This window comes from Stenella coeruleoalba, assembly GCF_951394435.1.
Source record: "Stenella coeruleoalba genome assembly, chromosome: 19".
Classification (NCBI taxonomy): Eukaryota; Metazoa; Chordata; class Mammalia; order Artiodactyla; family Delphinidae; genus Stenella; species Stenella coeruleoalba.
This window is the reverse complement of record NC_137165.1, coordinates 13,966,181-13,991,182: the sequence shown is the minus strand read 5'-3', so window position 1 is coordinate 13,991,182 and position 25,002 is coordinate 13,966,181. Positions and strand designations below refer to the sequence as shown.

The 25,002-nt window shown below is 50.8% G+C and overlaps 1 protein-coding gene across 1 annotated transcript in view; it reads left to right on the top strand.

The window, feature by feature from the left end:
• The window catches only part of RPH3AL (rabphilin 3A like (without C2 domains)), a 141,861-nt gene that overhangs the window by 97,828 nt on the left and 19,031 nt on the right, over nt 1-25,002 (top strand). Inside the window, 1 exon segment of the mRNA XM_079904524.1 lies at nt 21,650-21,824. Coding sequence (XP_079760650.1) covers nt 21,650-21,824 — 175 coding nt within the window.

The following is a 25,002-nucleotide window of genomic DNA, read 5'->3' as shown; positions in this document are numbered from 1 at the left end:
GGCCCAGGGTTTACCAGAAGCAGCTCAAGCACTGCTCATAGCCCCTTTCCTTTGTCTGGGATTCTGCTCCACGGAGGAGATACCCTGATTCTCCTGGGACCTGGCCCTGTGGCCATCAGGACTAGGGAGGGGGCTTCCCTGGTGGCGCAGTGGTTGAGAGTCTGCCTGCCAATGCAGGGAACACGGGTTCGTGCCCTGGTCCGGGAGGATCCCACATGCCGCGGAGCGGCTGGGCCCGTGAGCCATGGCCACTGAGCCTGCGTGTCCGGAGCCTGTGCTCCGCAACGGGAGAGGCCACAACAGCGAGAGGCCCGCATACTGCAAAAAAAAAAAAAAAAAAAAACAGAACTAGGGAGGACTTGGAAATCTGTAGCCCCTAGTTTGGCTCTCCCCACTCTCCCACGATTGAGCTTTACTTAAGAAAACACACCTTCCCAGATGCAGTTCACTGTTGCCAGCTCCTTCCCACACCTACCTGGTTGTTTGCTGGGAGTCTATCTCCCATCCATAATGACAGAATTAGAGGAGGGAGGACAGCCCCTGAGCACCACCAGAAACCCGTAATCATGCCACGCCAGGAAGGCTGCCCAGGGACAGCCCTGACCCTGCACCCTGATCCCTGCTAGGCAGGCAAGGGTGGGTGGACCCGTGACACTCGTCTCATCCATCCCACTCGCCTGTCTTCAGAGGGGAGACTGACTGTAGGTGAAATGTCAGATCCCTCCCGTGCTGGTGTGCGCGTGCCCTTCACTCACGAGCTTTCTTGGGTGTGTCAGTGCGAGCTTGGGAAGGACCTCATCGGCGCTTCTAAACACACGATGTTGCAAAGCCAGAAACTCACGTCATTGATTGTTTAGCCTTTAATCCGATTCATTAAAAAAAAAAAGAGAGTGACTCACTCAAAGTTATACTGTAATCAGGGGGAAAGTTAATTGGAATCCAGATTGCCCAGGATTCTAGAAACCACTCCTGCAGCCTCTAAAATGTACCTTTGGAGTAGGAAGGCTTCTTTGAGGATGCAGGCATTCTCTGAGGCGGATGAGCTAGAAAGGGGAGAAGGCCAATTTGTAAGTAATTGGAAGCTGATTAATACAATGAGAGCATTCTTCTCCGCTCAGCGTCCGCTGTGCCTTCCCTGTTTCACTCAGCATCCTGATTATAGCTCAGTGGAGACCGGGCTGCACCAACACTTACTGTGTTTCCTGCAGTGCTTTTCATATAAAACGTGTTCGGGAAACGTTTGCTGATTGAAAGAGACATTTGCAAAAGAGGAAAGCGGGTTCCTTGTTTAGATCACTTTAGAACCTTTTCCCAGCAGGGGGCTTTTGACTTCCCTGTAGTCTTATCACAGATGGCCCTGGCTGGGGCCCCACAGTGCCCATTGATGCTAGGTCTGTATTCCTGCTTCCGGCCCCTCTCTCCTTGTTGCTTCTTGATTGACTGAAAGGGGAATTTGTGGAGTAGGAAAGTGGCTTCACATGGTGGTTTTTAAATCATCTCAAACACCCTCCCACAGGCTGGCGGGTAACCAGTAGCCCAGTTAGGGCCCCTGGGGAGGGTCCACCTTGGCACAAGCCTGCAGGAGGTTGGGAGAATCAGGGGCCCCCTCGCTCCCAGCTGGAGCCCGTGGGAAGCAGCCATCCAGCCACGCCCAGCATCCTCGTGGCGCTTGGCTCCCAGGAGGGCAGCCCGTGCTCACCGCAAGCTGCCATCTGCTTCCCCGCTCTGGTTCTCTTCTGGTCCTGCTGTTACTTGCAGTTTGGATTTTTGCTGCAAACAGCTTTGCCAGAGGGTCGCCCCCGGAGGCCCGGGAGTGCGCTCAGGAGTGGGTGGCTGGCGCGCGGGTGGCTGCCTGAGCACCCCGCCATCTGTGTCTGGCTCGCTCCGGGCTGCTGCCACTGCGGCCCCAGGGGACCCGGATGGTCACACTTCCTCAGTGTGTTGGCCACCGCCCACGTGCCCTGCTTTGCCAAGTGGAGCGGCTATCAGCGCAGGCTCCTGGCCTCCCACACAGGCGGAAGCAGCAGGAGGAGGAGTGTCCTGGGGCCCAGCAGCCCCCCTTCCTCCTGTGGGGAGGCAGAGTGGTCTCCCACCCCTCCCTGCCCCTTATTTGGGGTGCCTACCTGAGCCTGTGTCCATGCGCTGGAGAAAGAACTTTCCTCTCTCAGGTGCTGCCTCATCTAAGAGGGAACTGACGTTATCACCGTTGCGCTCCAGTCCGCTGAGCCTGGTGTCCCGGCTGGGGAGTCCTGACGTTATCACCGTTGCGCTCCAGTCCGCTGAGCCTGGTGTCCCGGCTGGGGAGTCCTGACGTTATCACCGTTGCGCTCCAGTCCGCTGAGCCTGGTGTCCCGGCTGGGGAGTCCAGTCTGGCTCTGAGTAGCAGGCATTAACTCAGCACCCACTGTGGGCCAGTCAGTATCTCGTGTCATCCTCACTGGAGCCCAGTGAGGTATTCACTCTTGTCTTCGTGTCACTTACCCAAAGACACCAGGTAGTAATTGATGGAGCAGGGGTTGAAGTCAGGAGTGTCTGCCTCCAAAACTCCTGACAACTCTACTGTCTATTCATGCATTCATTCATTTATTCATCCATTCATGTAACAGTCATTGAGTAGTTACTATGGGCTGGGCACTGTCCTAGGCCCTTGGAAAGTAGTGATGAACAAATCAGCCAAATATCTCTGCCTTGAGTTTACATTTTAGCAGGGACCAGGGGAGGAGAGAAGGAACAGACAATAAACATAACTGCTGCAGGAAGGGGGACCCCTTCCAGGCCCCGGGAGTGGGCTCTTGTCTAACACTTGGAAATGAATTGTCCGAGGAGACATACACGTGCTGACAAAGTAAGAGGCTTAATTGGGAAGGGGCGCCCAGGCAGAGAGCAGCAGGGTAAGGGAAGCCAGGAGAACTGCTCTGCCACGTGGCTCGCAGACTCGGGTTTTATGGCAGTGGGGTTAGTTTCCGGGTTGTCTCTGGCCGCTCATTCTGGCTCAGGGTCTTTCCTGGTGGTGCTCGCATCCCTCAGCCAAGATGGATTCCAGCGAGAAGGATTCTGGGAGGTTGGGAGGACATACAGGCGGGCGTCTCCTCTCTCCTTTTGACCTTTCCTGAATTCTTCCGGTTGGTGGTAGCTTGTTAGTTCCCCGTTCCGGGACCTCCTGTTGTTAAGATAACTCATGCAGATGGCTACTATCTTGCCTGGCCAGGGTGGGCAGTTTCAGTCAGTGGTTCCCCTCACATAACCAAACTAATACATGAGCAAATTATACAGTGTATTAGATGTTCACGGGAAGAGGAGAGCAGAACAGAGCAAAGAGATCAGGAGTGTGGGGTGCAGGGTGGGGAGGGAGGTGGCCGTGTTGAAAGTAGACCAGCCACCATGTGACACCCATTAGGATGGCTGATATTAAAAAAGCAGAAAATAGCAAGTGTTGGTGAGGATGTGGAGAAATTTGAACCCTTGTGCGTTGATGGCGGGAAAGTACAATAGCGCAGCCACTACGGAACACAGTATGACAGCTCCTCAGAAAATTAATGATCTAGCAATTCTCCTTCCGGGTATATACAGTGTTTCTTACGGCATTATTCACAACAGCCTAAAGGCGGAAGCAACCCAAGCATCTACCATTGGATGAATGGATAAACAAAATGTGGTCTATGCCTGTTATTATTCCTATTATTCAGCCTTAAAACGGAATGGAGGGCTTCCCTGGTGACACAGTGGTTGAGAGTCCGCCTGCCGATGCAGGGGACACGGGTTCGTGCCCCGGTCCGGGAAGATCCCACATGCCGCGGAGCGGCTGGGCCCGTGAGCCATGGCCGCTGAGCCTGCGCGTCCGGAGCCTGTGCTCCGCAACGGGAGAGGCCACAACAGTGAGAGGCCCGCGTACTGCAAAAAAAAAAAAAGGAATGGAATTCTGACACATGCTACAACATGGAAGAACCTTAAGGATATTATGCTAAGTGAAATAAGCTAGACACAAAAGGACACATATTGTAGGATTTCCTTTTTTTTTTTAATGTTTATTTATTTGTTTTGGCTGCACCAGGCCTTAGTTGCGGCACGTGTGATCTTCATTGCGGCGTGTTTTAGTTGCAGCATGCGAGATCTAGTTCCTGACCAGGGATCGAACCCGGGCCCCCTGCATTGGGAGTGCAGAGTCTTACCCCCTGGACCACCAGGGAAGTCCTCAGGATTTCCATTTATATGAGGTCCCTAGAATAGTCAGATTCATAGAGACAGAAAGTAGAAGGGTGGTTGCCAGGGGCTGGGGGTGGGAGAATGAGAAATTATTGTTTAACGGGCACAGAGTTTCGGTCTGGGAAGATGAAAAAGGTCTGGAGACGGATGGTGGGGACAGTAGCCCAGCAGTGTGTGCACTTGATGCCCCTGGACTGTACACTAAAAATGGTTAGAAAGGTAAATTTTATGTTATGTATATTTTACCACAGTTAAAAAAAAGGGTGTGGGTGGAGACTGGCCAGGGTGGGCCTCTTTGAGGAGGTGAGATGTGAGTAAAGACTTGAAGGAGGCGTAGCGGGGAGGCCAGTGGCTCTCTGGGGAAGAGCAGCCCAGGATGGGGCCACACCCAGTACCCTGTGTTCACAGGACAGCACGGAGCCAGTGAGGCTCGCCTCCTTCCACGGGAGGGGGTCCTGGGTTCCCCTGAGGCAGGTGGGGGAGGGGGTGGTCCCCGGAGGCTCTTTGGCCACGGGGAGTAGGGAGGGGAGTCGATGTGCTCCAACAGTAAGCCCTTGGCCCACCAGGAGCAGGGCCCACAGGTCCTAGCATTCGGCTATTGCATCACCGGCTGCCCCTCCACCACTTACTCAGCCACCCAGGTGTGCTCAGCGGTCCACGGGCTTGGGAACCCTGTGGTCCCCATGACCGGGCTTGAGAATAAGAAGGTGTGGACCAGCTTCACTGACCCTGTGATCAGTTGGTGTGACACCATCCTGACACCACAGCCCACTTACCCCCCCGCTCCCCCCTGTTGGGCCTGTACAACCTGGCTTTCCCTGCTATGATACCCTCTTCTACATGGCCCTGGGGAGGCAGGTGAAAAGCTAGGGAGAAAGCATCTGATCGTGGTCCTTTTCTTGCATTACTTGGAATAAAAATTTGGATAATCAGCTTTTCCTGCACGTTTTCCAGATGCCAAATGACATTGGCTGGCACGATTGTTCCCCTTCCACTAGCCAGCTGTCTGGCAGATGGGGGCTAGGGAGTAGAGTGAGACTGCATCCTTTAGGAGCTATTTACTAAGCTCCCAGGTGGTGCCCAGCCCTGGAAATACACAACCATCCCCTCTTCTAAGGAAATAACTCAAGACACGTGTCCTCCTGCTGTGCCAGAAAATCCTTCTGTGAAAAAAGGAAGAAGAAGAGAACCAGCCTTTGTTGGGATCCTTGTCTGGGCCAGATGTGGGGCCCTGTGTCCCCACTCCTCCCACCAGATGGAAGCTCTGGGACCTTAAGTGACAGGTCCAAGGTGACACAGCAGGACGTGCAGAACCTGGGCTGTCTAAAAGGCTACAGCCACTAGACCAGCTTCCTCCTGATTTCTACCAAGCTGGTGACCACTGCCTTCAAGAATCAGCCTTCCTATTCCAGGATGGCCCACGGGCTGGAGGGACACGGGAGGTTTCACCCTCAGTGGCCAACGTAGTGATCCCCGACCGTCTGGGGGTCCCCTGGGTCCCTGCCCCGCTTCTCCTCGCCCTGATTTTGTAAGTTATCACATCCCAACCCAGGCTAACGCACCCACAGCTGAAGCCCAGCCTGGCCCTGAGTGTCATCTAACTGCTTACATCCCTGAATCTGGTTTTGGGTCCCAGCACCTGACTGTCCTCTTGACCCTTGAACTCTGCCTGCTGCTCCCTACCCTGCATCAACCCCAGGGTCATTGTCATAGGCCGGCTCCTGAGGCTCCCTGTTTGCAAACTAAACAAGAGGGCCATTCGGTAGGCGCCCCGGCCGGTTCGCCTCCACGTTGCACTTGGCACCTCCTGAGTGGCATCTGTGTATGACGTTCAGCCTCACACGCTGCTCCCAGCTGTACAGCCTGGAGAAACTCTCACACCTGCTTCCCGGGAAACATGACCGAGAATGCACGTAGCAGCATTTGTTGTAATAGCAAAAAACTGGAAACCACCCAAATGACCTTTCATGGTGGAATAGACAGATAAATTTCAAAGGATGAATTAAAAACCCAATGAGCAAAAGGGAAAAAAAGCAAGTCACTCAAGAATACGCAGTGATTTAAAAATACGATGTTCAAAAACAGGTAATAGTAAATGTTTTACTTAGAAATATACATATAAGCAGTTTTTAAAAATAGGAAGAAAAGCAAAGGATTGCTTCACACAACATTCCAGATGGTGGTTACTTTTGGAGGGAAGACAGGGAGGACCTATGGGCCCTTCTCAGATCTGGTCATATTTAATTTCTTTTTTTTTTTTTAATTTATTTTTATTTTTTTTTTGGCTGTGTTGGGTCTTCGTTGCTGCGTGTGGGCTTTCTCTAGTTGCGGTGAGCGGGGGCTACTCTTTGTTGCGATGCACTGGATTCTCACTGTGGTGGCTTCTCTTGTTGCGGAGCACGGGCTCTAGGTGCATGGGCTTCAGTAGTTTTGGCGTGTGGGCTCAGTAGTTGTGGCTCGTGGGCCCTAGAGCACAGGTTCAGTAGTTGTGGCACATGGGCTTAGTTGCTCCGTGGCATGTGGGATCTTCCCGGACCAGGGCTCGAACCCATGTCCCCTTCATTGGCAGGCAGATTCTTAACCACTGTGCCACCAGGGAAGCCCTTAATTTCTTAAAGAGTTCACAGATGTTTACTTCAGTGTGGTTCTTTGAAACACACTGTGTTTCCATACGGTTTTGTGTGTACGCTAAATTTCACAGGCACACACCCAGAAGGTAACAGGAGATCACCAAAAATCAGACCCAAAAAAGCTTAAGTCAGTGATACGGAGAAAAACCTTTAAAATCTCCCAGAATGCAGGGGGGAAAAAAAAACCCAAAGTGCTAAAAACAATAACGGAGACAATGATGAATCTGGAAGACAGAGAAGGCAATGGAACCTCAGAATTACAGGTTTTCCCCAAGAAGGAGCAAGACCAATAGGAAATGAAGCAATAATCAAATCCATGACCGAAGGAGGTGTCCATGATTCAAGTCCACACGTCGGAAAACCGGAAGACCCACGAGCTCTGCCAAGTAGGGGTCAGCCCAGAAACCATTTCATGTTGGCTTTGGAGTACGTTTCTGAGACTGTGTTTACACAGAGGCATGTTTGTTGTTCTGGGAATTGAATCAAAATCACGAAGCTCCTCTGAAAAGACCTGGCTGGGTATAGCCGGCCTGTCCAGTTTTCTGATTCTAGCCCTATTCATCTGCCATGTGTGACCCACTCCATCTGGGAACAGAGGCCGGCTTCGCAGCCAAACACCACCGCGGCACGCTTGCCCTCTCTCAGGTCTGTGCTGGAACGGGGAAGATAGTTAAATATTCGGGATTCAAAGGGATTTCATGCTGCATGCAAATAAAGACTAAGAGGTGGCGGGTGTACAGTGTCGATGAAGCAAGTAAATAAGAACAGTAGTGGGGCTTCCCTGGTGGCACAGTGGTTGAGAGTCCGCCTGCCGATGCAGGCGACACGGGTTCGCGCCCCGGTCTGGGAAGATCCCACATGCCGCGGAGCGGCTGGACCCGTGAGCCATGGCCGCTGAGCCTGCGCTTCCGGAGCCTGTGCTCTGCAACGGGCGAGGCCACAACAGTGAGAGGCCCGCATACCGCAAAAAAAAAAAAAAAAAAAAAAGAACAGTAGTGAAAGCATCATTCTCCTCCGTGGATTTGTTAAACTTGCAAGACCATTCTAGACAAAGGAGAAGACAGTCTCTCTGGGACCAGAGAGAGAAGGAAGATAGGGGGTCTCTGTTCTCAGTGACTTGTGGGGACCTTTCCATGTCAAGATAATCTGGGAGATGCAAGGGCTAGCGGGGCACCCCTGGAGGCCATGGGAGAGGGTGAGGCCAGAGCTGGAGGTTGGCCCACCCGCCCCAGAAATCCTCTGTGACGCCGGGGCACGTGGCCCTCCAGCCATCACGAGCCCTTATTGGATGCCACCTCCCTCTGAAGCTGGCAAACGCTCCTCACCAGTAACTGTGCAGAAACCTCGCCAGAGGAAACCCCTCACCGGGGGTTAATGGAAGCCAAAGCATTTCCTCCGGTTCTGAAATAATCTAACCAAGGGGTTTAAATTATCCAGAAAACAGCACCCTCAGAATATTTCTTCTCACTGCATTTTTTCATTTCCGCTATGTTAGCCATTGCCTGCCGCCCAGGCTGACCTGGTTGAAATAGAGACACAGATGTAGAGAACAAACGTACGGACACCAAGGGGGGAAAGTGTCTGTGTGTGTGTGCCGGAGGGGGGGGTGGATGAATTGGGAGAGTGGGATTGACATATATACACTAAGATGTATAAAAGACATAACTAATAAGAAAGTAAATAAAGGCAAAAAAAAGAAAAAAACACTTGAAATGAAGGGGAAATTCGCTTAGGCCCAGGGGAGGGCTCTGGCTCCTGGGGGGCGGGCAGGGGCGAGCCCTCTTGTCTTTGCTGGGGCTTAATTTCTAGCCCATCTCCTGGTGAGGCTGGGGCCTTGGCCCTGCGTAGGGAGCCTGAAAGCAGCCAGCAATACGGGGAAGGGTGGGGTGAACAGGATGAGCCTGTTGACTCTTGCCGGGGCCTAGGGTGGGTGGGAGGATGGTAGAGACGTTCTCACTGGCTCACCAGCACCACACACACACACACACACACACACACGCACGCACGCACGCGCGCGCGTATGTTTGCGCGCACCTGATTTTTTTTTTGTCTTTGTCGGGTCCTAGTTGCGGCACACAGGATCTTTAGTTGCGGCATGCAGGATCTTAGTTCCCCCACCAGGGATCGAACCCGCGTCCCCCTGCAGTGGAAGCATGGAGTCTTAACCACTGGACCACCAGGGAAGCCCTGCCTGATGTGTTTTAAAGTGTTATCCTTTAAATTACAAATATGCAAATATTCCTGGGAGGAGTCTCATTTAGCTTTCCCCTAACACCTCAATTCTTAGTTAGCACTTTAGAAGGGATTAGTGGAGAGCCAGAACCTGGTGGGTGGCTGGTGGGTGCCTGGGCTGGGAGGGGGGCTCTGCCCGGGATTGCTTACTTGTGCTCTACACCGCAAGACTGAGGATTCCACCCCAGGTGCTGGGGAGATGGATACAGGGAAACCCTCCCGGGACAGAATAGCGCCTGAGGGCAGGCCGTGAACACACTCTCACATGGCAGCGGAAAACAGAGTCACAGACCCCAGCCCTTTGTGGATTTAGGTCCTGGGGCCACCCGTCTGCAAGGACATTTGATCTTTTCTCTCCATTGCTCAATCTTAACACGTAGGAGGTACTGAATGAATGCTGTTCGAATGAATGACTATGCAGACTCCCTCTTCAGAAGTTGTTTGTAAGCTTCGCCTTTCTGAGGGAGGGGAAGTAAGCCGTGAGGAAAGACGACCGCTCTAAACTTAATTCCTACCAAAAGAAGAAAAAGGAAAAAAAATTAAAACAAAACAAGAAAGTGAGAGAGGAAGAGATGAAGGAAAGAAAGAAGAAAAATAAAACTGTCAGAAAATCAAGTATTTCGGTATGAAAAACTCTCTAGTTTTAATTCTGCTCGTTGTCTTAGATGGACAGGCAGACAGATAGGTGTATATATGCACATATAGCTTTTTAGTTATTCCAACCAATATTTGTCTAATCACTTACATTACAGTAGAAACAGTGCCTTTTAACTACACTTGCCCAGAAAGATGAGGAACCCAATGCTTTTTTCCTTTCCAGCCACTTCTTGCTTTTTGTTGAGACAGCCTGAAATCTGGGGACAGATTATTATTGTGACCTATTTTTAAGCACCATTTCTTTCACATTTTTACTATTTTTCAGTTATATTTACATCAGTTATCTAGGCTGAATTCTACCTTGCATTTATTTCACCGATGCTGGTGAGTTTTCTGGTACCACTGCGTCCCCCCATTCTGGAGCTTTTTATTTTAATTCATCTGTTTGTCAACTGAGCAATTTTTTAGGAAGACTGGATGCACCTCTGTTTTCAGTTTTTGCTGATAGGATCCACGCATCTTTGGGGGATGAGGATCACAGCCCTCTTCTGATTACAGAGGCAGGTGGAGGTGTCATCCTAGGCACATAGGACGGCAGGTGATGCCGTCTCCACAGGCTGCCTCTGGTTACACGTGTGTGACACAGGCTTGTGACCTGCTTCTGCCCCGCTCGCTTCTCACCCTAAACAAACCTGCACAGTCACATCCGTGCCACAGTCACACACATCGTATACATGCCGCGTCTCCATCCTGCTTGAATAGGGTAGCAGATAATCCAACTGTCAAGTCGTATGGCCCTAATCTGGTTTGACTGGACAGATAGCATTTCTGCCAGAAAGTAATGCTGAAAATAAACGTGCGCATTACATTAGCACATCCTGTGTTAACTCGCCTTGCTGAGTATCAGCTTGTTGCCCTCGGCAGTAACCATGGCTTTTCATACTCAGCTTGTCACCACGGAAACCTGGTCACTGAGTACTGCCCAGCAGTCTTGAGAGAAGCGTCTCTTCCAACTAACAGCGTGATGCCCTGGGCCCTTTCTCTTTTCAAAGGGATCCAGCTCTGCCTGCCTTTATGCTGGGAAGCCCTGGTTCCCTTTGAAAAGTTGTCCAGGGTTTTCCCATTGTCAAAATTCTGACTCCTGGAGGTTAGGGGTGGGCAGTGACATCAGAGGGGGAGCTTCTCTTTCTGCAGGGGCAGAAATGTCCGTGTTGTGAACTCGTGCTGGTGTTTTCAAACTAACCATCACTTGACTAAGCCTTTCCTATCTTGCTCCACTACAAAAAATTTAATTACTGCTTTCTTTTCCTTCCCTACCAGCACATCCAGATTCAACATACCAGCCACAGACCGTTCCAACACCACGTGTCAACCTGCCAAGCAGCGCAGGGATTTAATAACATTGACATCCAATTACCAATCTGTTATACTTCAATTTAAATCAAAGTAACACATGCATGTGCTTTTAAGAAAACATCCAGTTGCTCTGAAGAGCTTATGCTGGAGGATGGCAGTCACCTGTCCCGCCCCTCCCTCACCCCGCCCATCACATATGGACTGCTTGCTTTAGTTCACATGCTGACTCCTGCCCTGACTTTTTTTTTTTTTAAATCTTTATTGGAGTATAATTGCTTCACATTACGGTGTTAGTTTCTGTTGTACACCAAAGCGAATCAGCCATATGCATACGTATATCCCCATATCCCCTCCCTCTTGCGTCTCCCTCCCACCCTCCCTATCCCACCCCTCTAGGTGGTCACAAAGCACCGAGCTGATCTCCCTGTGCTATGCGGCTGCTTCCCACTAGCTATCTATTTTACATTCAGTAGTGTATATATGTCAGTACTACTCTCACTTCGCCCCAGCTTCCCCCGCCCACCCCGTGTCCTCAAGTCCATTCTCTATGTCTGCATCTTTATTCCTGCCCTGCAACTAGGTTCATCAGTACCATTTTTTTTTTTTAGGTTCCATATATATGCGTTAGAATATGGTATTTGTTTTTCTCTTTCTTACTTCACTCTGTATGACAGACTCTAAGTCCATCCACCTCACTACAAATAACTCAGTATCGTTTCTTTTTATGAATGAGTAATATTGCATTGTATATATGTGCCACATCTTCTTCATGCATTCATCTGTCGATGGACATTTAGGTTGGTTCCGTGTCCTGGCTGTTGTAAATAGTGCTGCAGTGAACATTGTGGTACATGATTCTTTCTGAATTATGGTTTTCTCAGGGTATGTGCCCAGTAGCGGGATTGCTGGGTCATATAGAGCTACCATATGACCCAGCAATGCCCTGACTTTCTTGCTTTATCAACGTTAGGTACTCTCTATCGACTCGACTCCATGCTCTGAAAGATAAGGAGCTGGCTAGCTGGGACTACTCTGCTTCCCCCTCTCCTCCTAATTTTTGATACTGTTATTATTATTATTATTATTATTTTTTTTTTTTGCGGTACGCGGGCCTCTCACTGCTGTGGCCTCTCCCGTTGCGGAGCACAGGCTCCGGACGCTCAGGCTCAGCGGTCATGGCTCACGGGCCCAGCCTCTCCGCGGCATGTGGGATCCTCCCGGACCGGGGCACGAACCCGTGTCCCCCGCATCGGCAGGCGGACTCTCAACCGCTGCGCCACCAGGGAAGCCCTAAATTTTTTTTATCATTTTGTAAACATTAAACACCTCAGGGTGGGCTTCCCTGGTGGCGCAGTGGTTGAGAGTCCGCCTGCTGATGCAGGCGACACGGGTTCGTGCCCCGGTCCGGGAAGATCCCACATGCCGTGGAGCCTGCGCGACCGGAGCCTGTGCTCCGGAACAGGAGAGGCCACAACAGTGAGAGGCCCACGTACCGCAAAAAAAAAAAAAACAAACACCTCAGGGTCAAATGATATGTGAAGATCATATTTTGGTAATTTGTGACACCTCGACCCCTGGACCATCCAAAGGAAAACATTCCTAGTATCATGATCAAATGGATTTCTTTTGAACTCTTTATATCTTAAACCACATCACAGTTTAAGTTCCCTAATATTTGGACCATGACTTTCTGGTATGATTTTAGTTTTCCCTTGGAGTTTTTTATTGCCCTTTGTTCTCATTGACAAAAAATAATGAAACTCTATGTCCTTTTATGCAGCTCCTTGATTTTACCTTCTATTGCGTGGAGCCTTCTCTTTTCCTGTCAGAAACCCCTGCAGACCCTTTTCCGGCTCTATCCTGCACTACTTACTGAAAGCCGTCTTCATGGCATTTCCCTTTGACTCACCTGCTGAGTTGGAGACACTGTTTCTAGGATCTTGTCTTTCTTGTTTTTCACCTCTGTTTTGTTGGAGCTCATCCTGAAGTAACTTCTTAAAAAGAGACCATATATAGGAAAATTGGAGTCCTTGCAAGTCTAAATAATGTCTCTATTCTCGTTTCATTGACAGTTTGGTAGAATTCTAGATGCAAAGTCTTTTAGTATCCAGTGTGCCGATGATAAGTCTGATGCTGTTCTAATTCTGGTTTCCTTGTAAGAGACCTATTTTTTCTTTCTGGAAGCTTCTAGGATCTTCTTATATTTATAACTAAGTGATTTTATGAGTATGTATTTTACTTTCCTTTTTTTCTGCCTTAAATTCAATTAAAAACCTTTTAATCTGAAGTCTCATGTCCTCTTTCAGCTCCTGGAAATGTTTTTCTATTGCTCTGTTTCTGAGGAGTCTATTATTAGGAGTTTGACCCCTCAGGTTGAGCATTTTTGACTTCATCATTTCTTCCACTTTTTTCTGTTTCTTCATCTTTGTGCTCCAACCTTCCAAATTTTCTCATTTTTATCTTCCGGCCTTTATTTTACATTTTTACATTTCTGCATTACAGTTTTAGTTTCTAGGGGCCTTTTCTTATTCTCCAATTGTTCCTTTTTTGTAGCATGTTGTTCATATTTGATGAATGAGCCTATATATATTTTAAGTCCCTGAATTTAACTTTCCTACTTTATTCAGTTAATTACCAACCTATCCGATTGTTTCCTTTTTCTAGAAGTGTGTAGAGGTTGGATGTCCTACCGGAGGTGTGGAGGCTTAAATGCCTTGAAAAAGCAATCATTTATTTGCTCATCTGCAGCTTGGGCTGGGCTCGTCAGGGTGATTCTTTTGCTGGTGTCTCCTGGTGTCATTCATGGACCGTAGTCATCTGACAGTTTGACTGAGGTCAGGGTCCAAGAAGCCTCACTCCTCTGCAGCCGCTGCTGGCTGTTGGCTGGGGTGTCTTGGTTCTTCTCCATGTGGCCTTTTGTCCTTCGTACACTGGACTAGGCTCTCTCATGATGGCAGCAGTGTTCCAAACTGGTCAGAAGTTTTCACATGTTACTTCTGCCACATTTTACGTGTCAAAGCAAATCACAAGCTAGACCAGATTCAAGAGGTGGGGAAAATAGACTCCACCTCTTGATGGGAAAAGAGGAAAATAATTTGGGACCATGTTTAATCTACTACAACCTCCCAGGCAATGTCTCCCTCTGTCTTAACTCGGGCTGCCATAACAAAATAACATACACAAGGGGCTTAATAGGAGTTTATTTCTCACCGTTCTGGAGGCTGGAAGTTCCAGATCAGGGTGCCAGCACATTTAGTTCCCAGTGAGGGCTCTCTTCCTGGCTTGCAGACTGCCATCTCACTGTGTCCTTACACAGAGGAGAGAAAGGCAAGCTCTCCGGTATCTCTTCCTATAAGGACGTTAATCCCATCGTGAGGGCCCCACCCTTATGACCTCATCTAAACCTAATTACCTCCCAAAGACCCCCATCTCCAAATACCATCACGCTGGGGTTTATGGCTTCAATATATGAATTTGGGGATGGGGCACAGTTCAGTCCATAGCACCCTCTAAGAGCCAGTGTCTCTGTTAAGTAAGCTGAGTTGAAAGCCTTGAAATTTGGATATGTGTTCAGTAATCTCAGCTGATGGGTATTTGTCAGGCATCTAGCATGTGCTAGCAGGTGCCGGGGGGCCTGGGGGGCTCCTGCTGTCATGGTGCTTTCAACCTGGTGCAAGAAACAGACATGTAAATAGGCCTTCATAACAATGTGTGTGCACTGAAGTGGGAGACCTGCATGGTTCTGTGGAAGCTTCTGGATAAAAGTAATTTCCTAAAGGCTGGATTTCATTCTCCCAGCCCAGGGAAGGAAGAAGAATCGGCGTGTACAAAGGCCTGGGGGCGTGGACAGCTTAGTGTGGTCCTGGAGTGGGAGTGGCTATGTTGGGTGATCCCCTGGGCTGGGGAGAGAGGCAGGAGCTGGCGGAGCCCTGGGGTCTTATTTGACACGTTGTGGAGTCTAGCTTGCCTGTCAGAGCTCCTGGGAAGCCAGCACTGTGTGTGTGTTTGTGTGTGTGTGTGTGCGTGTAGATGTATGTGTGTGTGTGTTCAGGTAATGGGGTAGGGAGAGCTATGCTGTCTCCCTGCCAGGGTGGGTGGACCCTTTAAGAGACATTCAGTAACAGGCCATTTCCCACGGCTTTTCAAGACTGGAGCATGTTAAGCAAACAGAATGTGGTCCCCTGAAGGCAGAGTCCCACGCTCTGTCCCCAGGGACAGTTCCTTTGTTTTGCCAACTTGGTTTGTTCATTCAGTCACTCAGTCAGCAACATTCCTGCCACGTACAGCCTCCTAGCTGGGTCCTGGGAATACAGGGATGGCTCCGGCACAGCCCTGCCCTGGAAGAGCTCACAGCGTCTTAGCTGGGTGAGGGTCTGGGGCAGCAGAGCTGCTCTGATTATGCATAAAGTGGCACTGAAGGCTTCCTAGGGGAAGTGTCCCTGCCTCATGGAGCCAAGGGTGAAGGGCACTCCAGGTGCAAGGAACAGCATGTGCGAAGGCCAGACTGTCCCCCCACTCCCACCCCTGGGGTGAGGAGCGGAGAGCGTGGTCGCCTCCCCTGAGTTGACGCAGGTGAACTCCTGAGTCGCGTGGGAGGTGGGGAGAGGTGGTAACACACGGAAGGCAGAGCGGGGAGCAGGGGCAGAGGTCTTAGGCCGCCCCTCCCACATCCTCCCTGGAGGCCAGTGCCCTAGACGTGCCCTTCTGTCCAACAGGCTCTGCCAATTACCACCTTCTCCAGCCACAGCCGTTCAGGAAATGCCGATGATTAGCGATTGTTATCATGGTAATTAAAATTCCCTGGGAACAGCTTGGCTAATATCCATCAGTATCTGCTGTCAGGTTGGCAGCGAGGTGAAATTGGAATGAAAACCTCAAGGCAGAGGAGCACCAGCGCGCGAGGCGGAGCACAGCGCGCGAGGCGGAGCAACGCACGCGCGCACGAGGCGGTGCGAGGGGAGGATTTAAGGCTGAAGCCACCCCACACCCTGGCCTCCCGCAAGTGTCATGGGGGCTGTGTGGGTTTTTTCTCATTAAATGGCATTTTCAAGGTTAGCTGCTTTGCTGGCCTTATCACAGGGAACCACTCGTGGGGAGCAGAGCGTGGCTTTGCAGAATCACACGGCTTCTCCAAAAAGCAAAGGTTTTCCCCATCCGCGGCCCTAGACAGGATGGTTGGGGGTTAATTTCCACGGAGGGCTTTTCCCACCGCTGTTCTTGGGGAGCGAGTCAAGCGTTGATGCCAGGCTGTGGGTGATAGGCTTGGATGCCCACAGCAGAAATCACGTGATTAAAAGCTACTGCATTTTACAGGGTGGCGGCGGGCAGCAAGGCGGGAGAAGGTCTGAGGACATGCCGGGACTGGTGTGGGGGGGAGGGGAGATGGCTGCTCAGAACTGGGGGTCCCTCACCCCTCGCCTCACCAGTTTGACTCTCCCACGTGGAAGGCATTTTCCAAAACACCCGACAGTGTCTTGAATGCACCCCTACACGGTGTGCCCCCCATACCTAGTGATGCACCTGTGTGCTCTCGTCCCTCTGCCTCGGGGACTCAGAAAACGCTGCTCTTCCAGCTGGTCCGGGATCACCAGCCAGTCTGGTCTGGTCTCTGCCCATCACAGCAGTATCCGGCCTTCCACCTGAACTGCAGCGCCAGCACGAGAGAAACGGACAGACCAAGGCCCCGGTACAATGAACTCACCTGCCTTCTAGACCCCAGGGAGGCGCTGCACGCCTGGCAGACCCGTGGGGCCATGGCCCCTGCTGCGCATAAATATCGGGGTGAATTGTATGAAACTGACAGGGGTTTTTATAGGTCAAAAATGGTTGAACGAACACACACACACACACACACACACAAAGGCTGAATATCAGTAGTTTCATGCAATTCAACCTAATACTTTGGGTCTTGTGCTCTTTATCCCGTTTTCCAAAAGCACTTGACTGATCAGTGTTTTTTAAGTGGGTGGTAGGGGTGGAGGTGGATCGTTGCAACAGGAAATGAAGCTGATGGCATGGGGCCCGCTGGCTGGGATATGCCAGGGTGGGCAGGGGCACCCGGGGCTGTGGGTCTCACTGGTGCTCGAGGAAAGACTGGGAGCACGTGGCTGCCTTGTGCCCTGAAGTTCAAGGTCAGGGATGTGCACCTTGGCACGCCCTGCTAGGCACTCCCTCTTTATCCCCCTTTTAATCTGAAGTGGTAAATCCACTTGATTAATTACAAGAACTTGGATGAAACCCTCCGGCCACTTCCCCAGGAAGGCGACAGACTATATGGATTGGGTCACGCTCCAGCAAACAAGCCACGGCTGCCAATTCAGTCGTTCAGCCGGTGTTTACGGAGCCCCTACTGTGTGTCAGGCGTGTGCTAGGAGCTTAAAGATCCAGTGTTGAGCAGAGACGCCCTGGGCCTCCCTCCCGGCTGGTAGACTCTGGTGGGAGAGACAGACAAAAATAAAGGACCAGCCAAAAGGTGGAAGCAACCCAGTGTCCATCAACGGATGAGTGGATAAAGAAAATGTGGTGTACACATAAAACGGAATATTATTCAGCCTCGAAAAAGGAAGAAAGTTCTGACACATGTTGATGACCCTTAAGGACATTATGCTCAGTGAAATAACGAATACTGTATGTACGTCAACAAGTCAAGTACTCTATGATTCCACTTAATTCGTAGATAGAAAGTAGAACAGTGGTCACCAGGGTTTGGGGGAGATGGGCCTGGGGACTTGTTTAATGGGTAAAGTTTCAGTTTTACAAGATTAAAAGAGTTCTGGAAATGGGCTACCCAGCAATGTGAATGTACTTAACATACTGAACTGTACACTTAGAAAGGGTTATGATGGTGAATTTTATAGTGTGTGTATTTTAACACAATTGAGAGTGTAATGTGGGGTCCCTGCCCTGAAGTCACTTAGTGCCCCGCTGGGGATTTGACTTTTCTTCCTGAGGGCAGTCTGACGATATACGTCATCACCTGTGTACGCTATACGTCATCATCTATGTATATATATCCCTTGACCTGGCAGTTTCACTCCTGGGATATTTCCTAAGGCAGTAACCGACAGCCGTCTGATGATGGGTGTGCCACAGTGATGTTTGCAGCGCTGTTCAGAAGAGTGAAAAATTGGAAACAATTTAAACTCCCATCAGTGGCGGGTTGATTTAATTAAGTTTAATAAATCCAAACTATAGAACCATAGTTTCATGTGGAGACCGTTACTTATGAACACAGTACAACTGCTGTGATATATAGTTAAGTATCATATAATAGCATCTACATGACCCTATTCTTCCAAAAAGGAAGGAAGGAAAGGAGGGAGGGAGGGAGGGAGGAAAACTGAATTGTATATATGCCCAGGAAAGGGTGTAAGAAAATTCACAACACAGTGTTAAGCAGGGCTCTATCTGTGTGACCTTCCTCATTTTGCTTTTTTGTTATTGTCCTAATTTTGCACGATGTGTATGTATTTCTCAGGGGGAAAAAGGCAAAGCAACGTCCATGGTGGGGGTCAGAGAGGCAGTGCAATGCGGGTCCTAAGCCCACCCAGACCCCACCATGCCCAGATGGCTTTCGAGGGCTTGCTTCACTTGGTCCCCCCGAGGCCCAGACATGTTGGAGGCAGGAGGCTGGCACGCCCAGGGGAGGGCAGGCAAAGCCAGCACCGATGGATGCCCAGGCCTTCGCTTAGCAGAGGGAGGCCAAGTGAGCCCCTCACCAGCCCCCTATGGCCCTGGGCTTGGACACCTGGTCTAAGGAGCCGCACAGCAGCTCTACAAGGACAGGGTAGCCTTGGTGGCGGCTGTTTGTGTTTGTTTCCTCTCCCTATATGACCCCTCCCTGCCCTCTAGGCATCTAGACACTTAGCATCCATGATGGTGATGTCTGACCCGCTGAGGATTTACCCCCTGCTCAACCACAATTTAGCAGGCCCCTGCTTCACATCTGTAGACTGTTGGGATGAGACTCTGGGAACCTTCAGTGTGGAGTAGAGGCCAATAGAATGGTAGGCTGGCCTTGGGCAAGTTGCTTAACTTGTCCGAGCCTCAGTTTTCCCATCTGGAAAGTGGGAATAATAATAGAGCTTCCTCAAGGAACCGTTATCACCAGATGCCTCTGGGAATGGGAAAGGAGACTTTTTAATTTCACACTTTGTGAATTTTAGATCATGTGCATGTATTACTGATTCGAAGAAATATCTACATATCGTAGGAGGGCTGCGAGAGGATCAGAAAGGGTTTTCCAAGGCGGCTCCAAGAAGCATTCATCTCTACGTTATTCGAGAGCCACACGCAAAAGCAGGCCCTTCGGGCTTCCCTGGTGGCGCAGTGGTTGAGGGTCTGCCGATGCAGGGGACGCAGGTTCGTGCCCCGGTCCGGGAAGATCCCACGTGCCGCGGAGCGGCTGGGCCCGTGAGCCATGGCCGCTGGGCCTGCGCGTCCGGAGCCTGTGCTCCGCGGCGGGAGAGGCCGCAACAGTGAGAGGCCCGCGTACCGCAAAAAAAAAAAAAAAAGCAGGCCCTTCTGCACAGGGAAGCTGGGAGGGAGGGCTGAGTGACTCGTGCCCAGGACAGTGTTTGGACTCAGTGGTCCAGTGCCTGGCACTCTGGAGCCGTCTACTTGGAGAAATAGATACACCTCACTCCACGAGGGAACAGTAAGTGCTACAGTTAAGGTTCTGCAGACCCATTACTAGGGTTGAGTTCCTCTAGGAAAACTTGCTGGGTAGGTTCCAGGTGGGAAGAACCGTCTGTCCTTTTGCTCTGTTGGAGAGCCCTGTGCACATTGGTATATTAAAGGCTCTGAGAAGTCCTGCAGTAACAGAGCTTGGTTTAACTTGGTGCTTCTTGATGGACATGATGGAGAGCTCTTCTTTTTTCTTTTCTTTCTTTCTTTTTTTTTTTTTTTTGGCTTGGTCCCTGCTAACAGCCCACAGATCCAGTTGGTGTAGAGGAGTTGGGGAGTGGGAAACACTGTCCTCTAGAGAATCAGGGCAGACTCTGGCCTTTTGATTTGATTTGATTTGGGTTCTTTAACGTCTTTATTGGAGTATAATTGCTTTACAATGGTGTGTCAGTTTCTGCTTTATAACAAAGTGAATCAGCTATACATATACATATATCCCCATATCTCCTCCCTCTTGCGTCTCCCTCCCACCCTCCCTATCCCACCCCTCTAGGTGGTCACAAAGCACCGAGCTGATCTCCCTGTGCTATGCAGCTGCTTCCCACTAGCTATCTGTTTTACATTTGGTAGTATATATAAGTCCATGCCACTCTCTCACTTCGTCCCAGCTTACCCTTCCCCCTGCCCGTGTCCTCAAGTCCATTCTCTATGTCTGTGTCTTTATTCCTGTCCTGCCCCTAGGTTCTTCAGACCCTTTTTTTTTTTTAGATTCCATATATATGTGTTGGCGTATGGTATTTATTTTTCTCTTTCTGAAAAGAAAAAAATGGCAGACTCTAGGTCCATCTACCTCACTACAAATGACTCAGTTTCGTTTCTTTTTATGGCTGAGTAATATTCCATTGTATATATGTGCCACATCTTCTTTATCCATTCATCTGTCGATGGACACTTAGGTTGCTTCCATGTCCTGGCTATTGTAAATAGAGCTGCAATGAACGTGGTGGTACATGACTCTTTTTGAATTATGGTTTTCTCAGGGTACATGCCCAGTAGTGGGATTGCTGGGTCATGCTGTAGTTCTATTTGTAGTTTTTTAAGGAAAGTCCATACTGTTCTCCACAGTGACTGTATCAATTTACATTCCCACCAGCAGTGCAAGAGGGTTCCCTTTTCTCTACCCTCTCCAGCATTTATTGTTTGTAGATTTTTTGATGATTGGCCTTTTGATTTTAAATTGTCCCTTTTGAGTAGGAGCCTTGGTCCCCTGGTTGTAAAGCTGTGCACGTTTGTCAGATGACAGGAGGAGGGTGACAGTGACGCTAGCGGACACCATGTGTGCCGAGTGGCTGCTCTGCGCCTGGCACCAGTCTATGGGAATTGACATTCACTTGCAAGCCTGACCCTCATGGCCGTCCTGGGAGCTGGCACTGTTCCTGCCTTCCACCTACCGATGATAAAACTGAGGGTCACGAAGGTTGATGCGTCCAGATCTCCCGGCTGCAGGATGACAGATCCAGGATTCAAACCCACACATCTGCTCTGAGCCGCCAAGGCTTCCTCTTCTCAGAAAAGGTCACCTCCTTCCTTCGTACGCTCCCACTCTTCTTATAAATACCCTGAACACATTTCCTTCATCAGGAAAGAGATTACAGAGCACTTGGCATTTTCTGAAGCAGGCGTTAAGGGTTCAGGAACCTTATTGCACTCGCTGCTCTGAATTCTAATCTGTGGCTCTCGCTAAACTCCGGGGGCCCGTCTGTGCCCCGCACAGAGATAATCACATCCCGAGAAGCTCTCCAAGACCATGGTCAGTGCCAGGCCGTGGCCAGCCCAGCTCGTCCCCTGACCTCTCGTCGCTCTGCCCAGAGTCTCGAGGGGAAGGGGCAGCCCAGAGGAATGCAGTGGCCTCTTGAGCGCCTTCTGGGAGGCGGGGCCGGCTGGGGGCAGGGTACGGGGAGGACTGCTCTGCATCCTGTGCTCTGAGCAGGTGTCTCCCCCTCCAGGTCTGGAAGAGGTCGGGGGCCTGGTTCTACAGAGGGATCCCCAAGTACATCCTGCCCCTGAAGACCCCCGGCCAGGCCGATCGCCCCCACTTCCGACCATTGCCCACGGAGCCAGCAGAGCAAGAGCCCAGAAGTACTGAGAGCAGCCGCGTCTACACGTGGGCCCGAGAGAGAGGTGAGTCCCCACCGCGCCGTCTCCGGGATGGCAACCCACATCTGAGCCATCGGCAAACCAAGCCGCATGCACCAGGCCGGGGCCCACCACCCCTCCACGGGGCTCACGCTGGGCCTTGCCCCTCTCTGTGCCCTTGGCTCCCCGCCTGCACCACGTGGGTGGCTGGTCCTCAGCAGGGTGCTTGCTTGCATCAGGAGGGTCCCCCAGGGGCCGTTTCACCAGTAAGCACTAATTAGGGGGCAGCAATGCCATGGACAGCACTAGGGATCTGTGCAGAAATGTGATGCCACTTGAGGTTTTTTGCAAAGTATGAAAATGCATCTTTCTAAGGCAGGTCTGTACCACCTCTTTTCAGTGCTTGTCTATGTCTCAGGAAGGGGGACTCCTGGCTTCCCTGGTCTTAACAAGCAAAGTGACGGTGTGCCCAGGGCCCCTTGGTGTTTGTGGTGACTGCACTGATGTGGGTGTGTCCTAAGTGGCCACCATCAGAAGGGGAACGCGCCCCATGGGTCATGATAACGGTGCTTGGGGTGGTGGACGGCTCTCCACTGCTTGCATGATGCTTTAGTGCTTGTGATTTTATTTTCAAAGTTCCTGGTCTCACAACAGACTCTGGAGGTGGACAGAACAGGTATTTTGTAGCCCCATTTTATAGATGAGTAGCCTGAGGCCCAGAGAAGAGGAGGGATTTTCTCAGTTCGGTGTGACAGAGCTGGAACCAAAAGGTGGGGTCCTGCCCTTGCGGCTTTGACTCCTTCTGCCCTGAAATGTCGGAGTTTCAGCCCAAGACTCAGGGTCTGAGGATCCTGCATGAGACACGGCAGCCAGAGGGATGAGGGCTTATCCTGTTACTGGGGACGATGGACCCAAGAGAGTAGACATGGCATCTGCTTCTGAGGGGCTCTCGAACATCTCCATGTTTGGATTATGACCTGGCATTTATCTTCTTGTCATTTGGACTTTGGTTTCCTTGTTACAAAAGTAAGGCGTGTTTATTAATACAGTTTTGAAAGTTGTCAAATGATATAATGTCGAGGTAGAAATCCCCTGTAGGTCAGCCCTTCCAGACATAACTGGCATTAGCAGCTTGGTGTCTGTTCTCCAGATACTTTTTCTCGGCATCACTCGGGGTTTTGCAGCCAGCCTTCCTGCCTAATTCTCCTGGGCTCTGTTTGCCCTTCTAATTCCCGTGAGTTCACCTTCCCTGCCATCACTGCCACAGAGCAGCCTCGGTGGCGACCACGGCAAGTGCAGGTGCAACCTGGGCAGTCAGGGGGCAGCGGACGGCCGGGGGGAGCCCCTTTTCCACCCTCAGCGCCGGGGCTTTCTCCTGCCCCAGCCTGGTCGGGGTGCATCTGTGTCCCTCAGACCGAGGGAAGAGATACGGCTGTGGAGGCTGAAGCTGGGGGACACTGGTGCGTCTAGAATGTTGTTTCCCATAGATTGAGGAGGAGAGACCTTGAGGCCTCACCCCGAGGGGCCTCAGTGCCCTGTCTGCTCCAGCACCAGTGTGGCACACATGAGCACGCATGCGTACACACACACACGCACACGCACACACATCCCTAGGGAAGGGCAGGACCTTCTCTTGTCTCCTCGTCAGCCATGCAGACACACAGATGCCCTTTTAATTATGTAGGCAAGGAGGCCAGCGGCCCACACACTTGGAGTTGGCACCGTTATTAACTGACTTTGCAGTGAGGCCGGGCCAGGCAACATGGAGGTCCCCCCAACCCCGGTGTGAACTCGGTCTCCCTCCGCAGACTGGGTTGGAAGCCCCCCAGGCCCCCAGAGCACGAGGCCGCTGGAAAGTGGCTTCCCCTCGCCATCTGCAGCCCCGTCATCAGTGGTGTGGGGTGTCAGGCAGCAGGCTGGGGTCAGAGCTGCGGTCTGTGGTCCAGATCAGAGCCTGTGTGCTAAGCCTGGCCCTCGTAGCACCCCATTCAGCCCCAACTGAGCTTGGGCCAGACAGAAACAGAGTGACCAGCACTGGGGTGTGGGCTCCCCCAACCACGCTGGAAGCTGTCTGCAGGCAGGGCCGTGTCTGTCCTGAACAGGCCGATTCCTCAGCATGTAGCCTGGGAGAGGCACGAGGTAGACGCTTATCAGGTGATTGAGTGGAAGAATGAAGGGATGAACTACCCACCTGCTCCGGGATGTTTGAAAGGCCTATGGAGGGATTTTCATTAGGACCTCAGGCTCCCCTGGGTCAGGGGTCTGGTGGACAGCCCAAGAGGCTGTGAAAACCACCTTGCTCTCCTGAGGCAGCTCTCCTCCCGCATCCCTGTCTCCAGGGCTAGCCCCACAGTCCCTGCTCCCTTATGTGGAAGCTGATCCTGACCCCAGCTCCCTCTCTCTGACCGCCCCGTCACCGGCCCCTGCCACACTCTCTCCTCTGTCTTTCACTCTCTCTCCCTCCCTCCCTCCCTCTTGGGCAGGTACACCTGTGTCTCCCAGCTTCTCCCCCGCCATCCCAGCTCACTTCACTTGGAAGAGGAAGGGGAATCAATAGATAGAAGCCAAGAAGTTTGCAGGCCACAGAGCAATCAAGTGAAATGTATTGATGGTTTTGAGGCAGGTCCCTTTTCTTCCTCCTTTAAATTGTCTTGGTTAATTTTTAATTACATGAGCGTACCTGATAAATTTTTAACAAGTTAAACAATTCAGAAGTCTATGAAGAATTAAAATCTCTCCTGCCATCATCTCCAAACCCCTTTCTCCCTATTCCTACCAACATATACTTGATACAGGGTTATGTTTTCTTCCGTTTTTATTTAAACAACAAAAGTAGCCTCTTACCCATAACTCTGCATGTTGCTTTTTTCACTTCACAGAATATCATGGGCATCCCTCCAGGTCAATAGACACATAGATTTTACCTTATTCTTTTTAATGGCTGAGTAAAATCCCATCATATCATATATTGTGATTTAATTATTTACCTATTGATGGACATTCAAATGATTCTGGCTTTTTGCCACTGCAGGTGGTACTGAAACTTCCTTATATGTATATGATGCTTCTATTTCCGTGGGGCAGGTTTCCAAAAACGGGTTGTGTGTTTTAAATGTCAATAGACATTACCAAACTATATTCTGAAAATGTTACCGTTTTTTTTGTTTTTGGTTTTGGTTTTTTTTGGCGGTACACGGGCCTCTCACTGTTGTGGCCTCTCCCA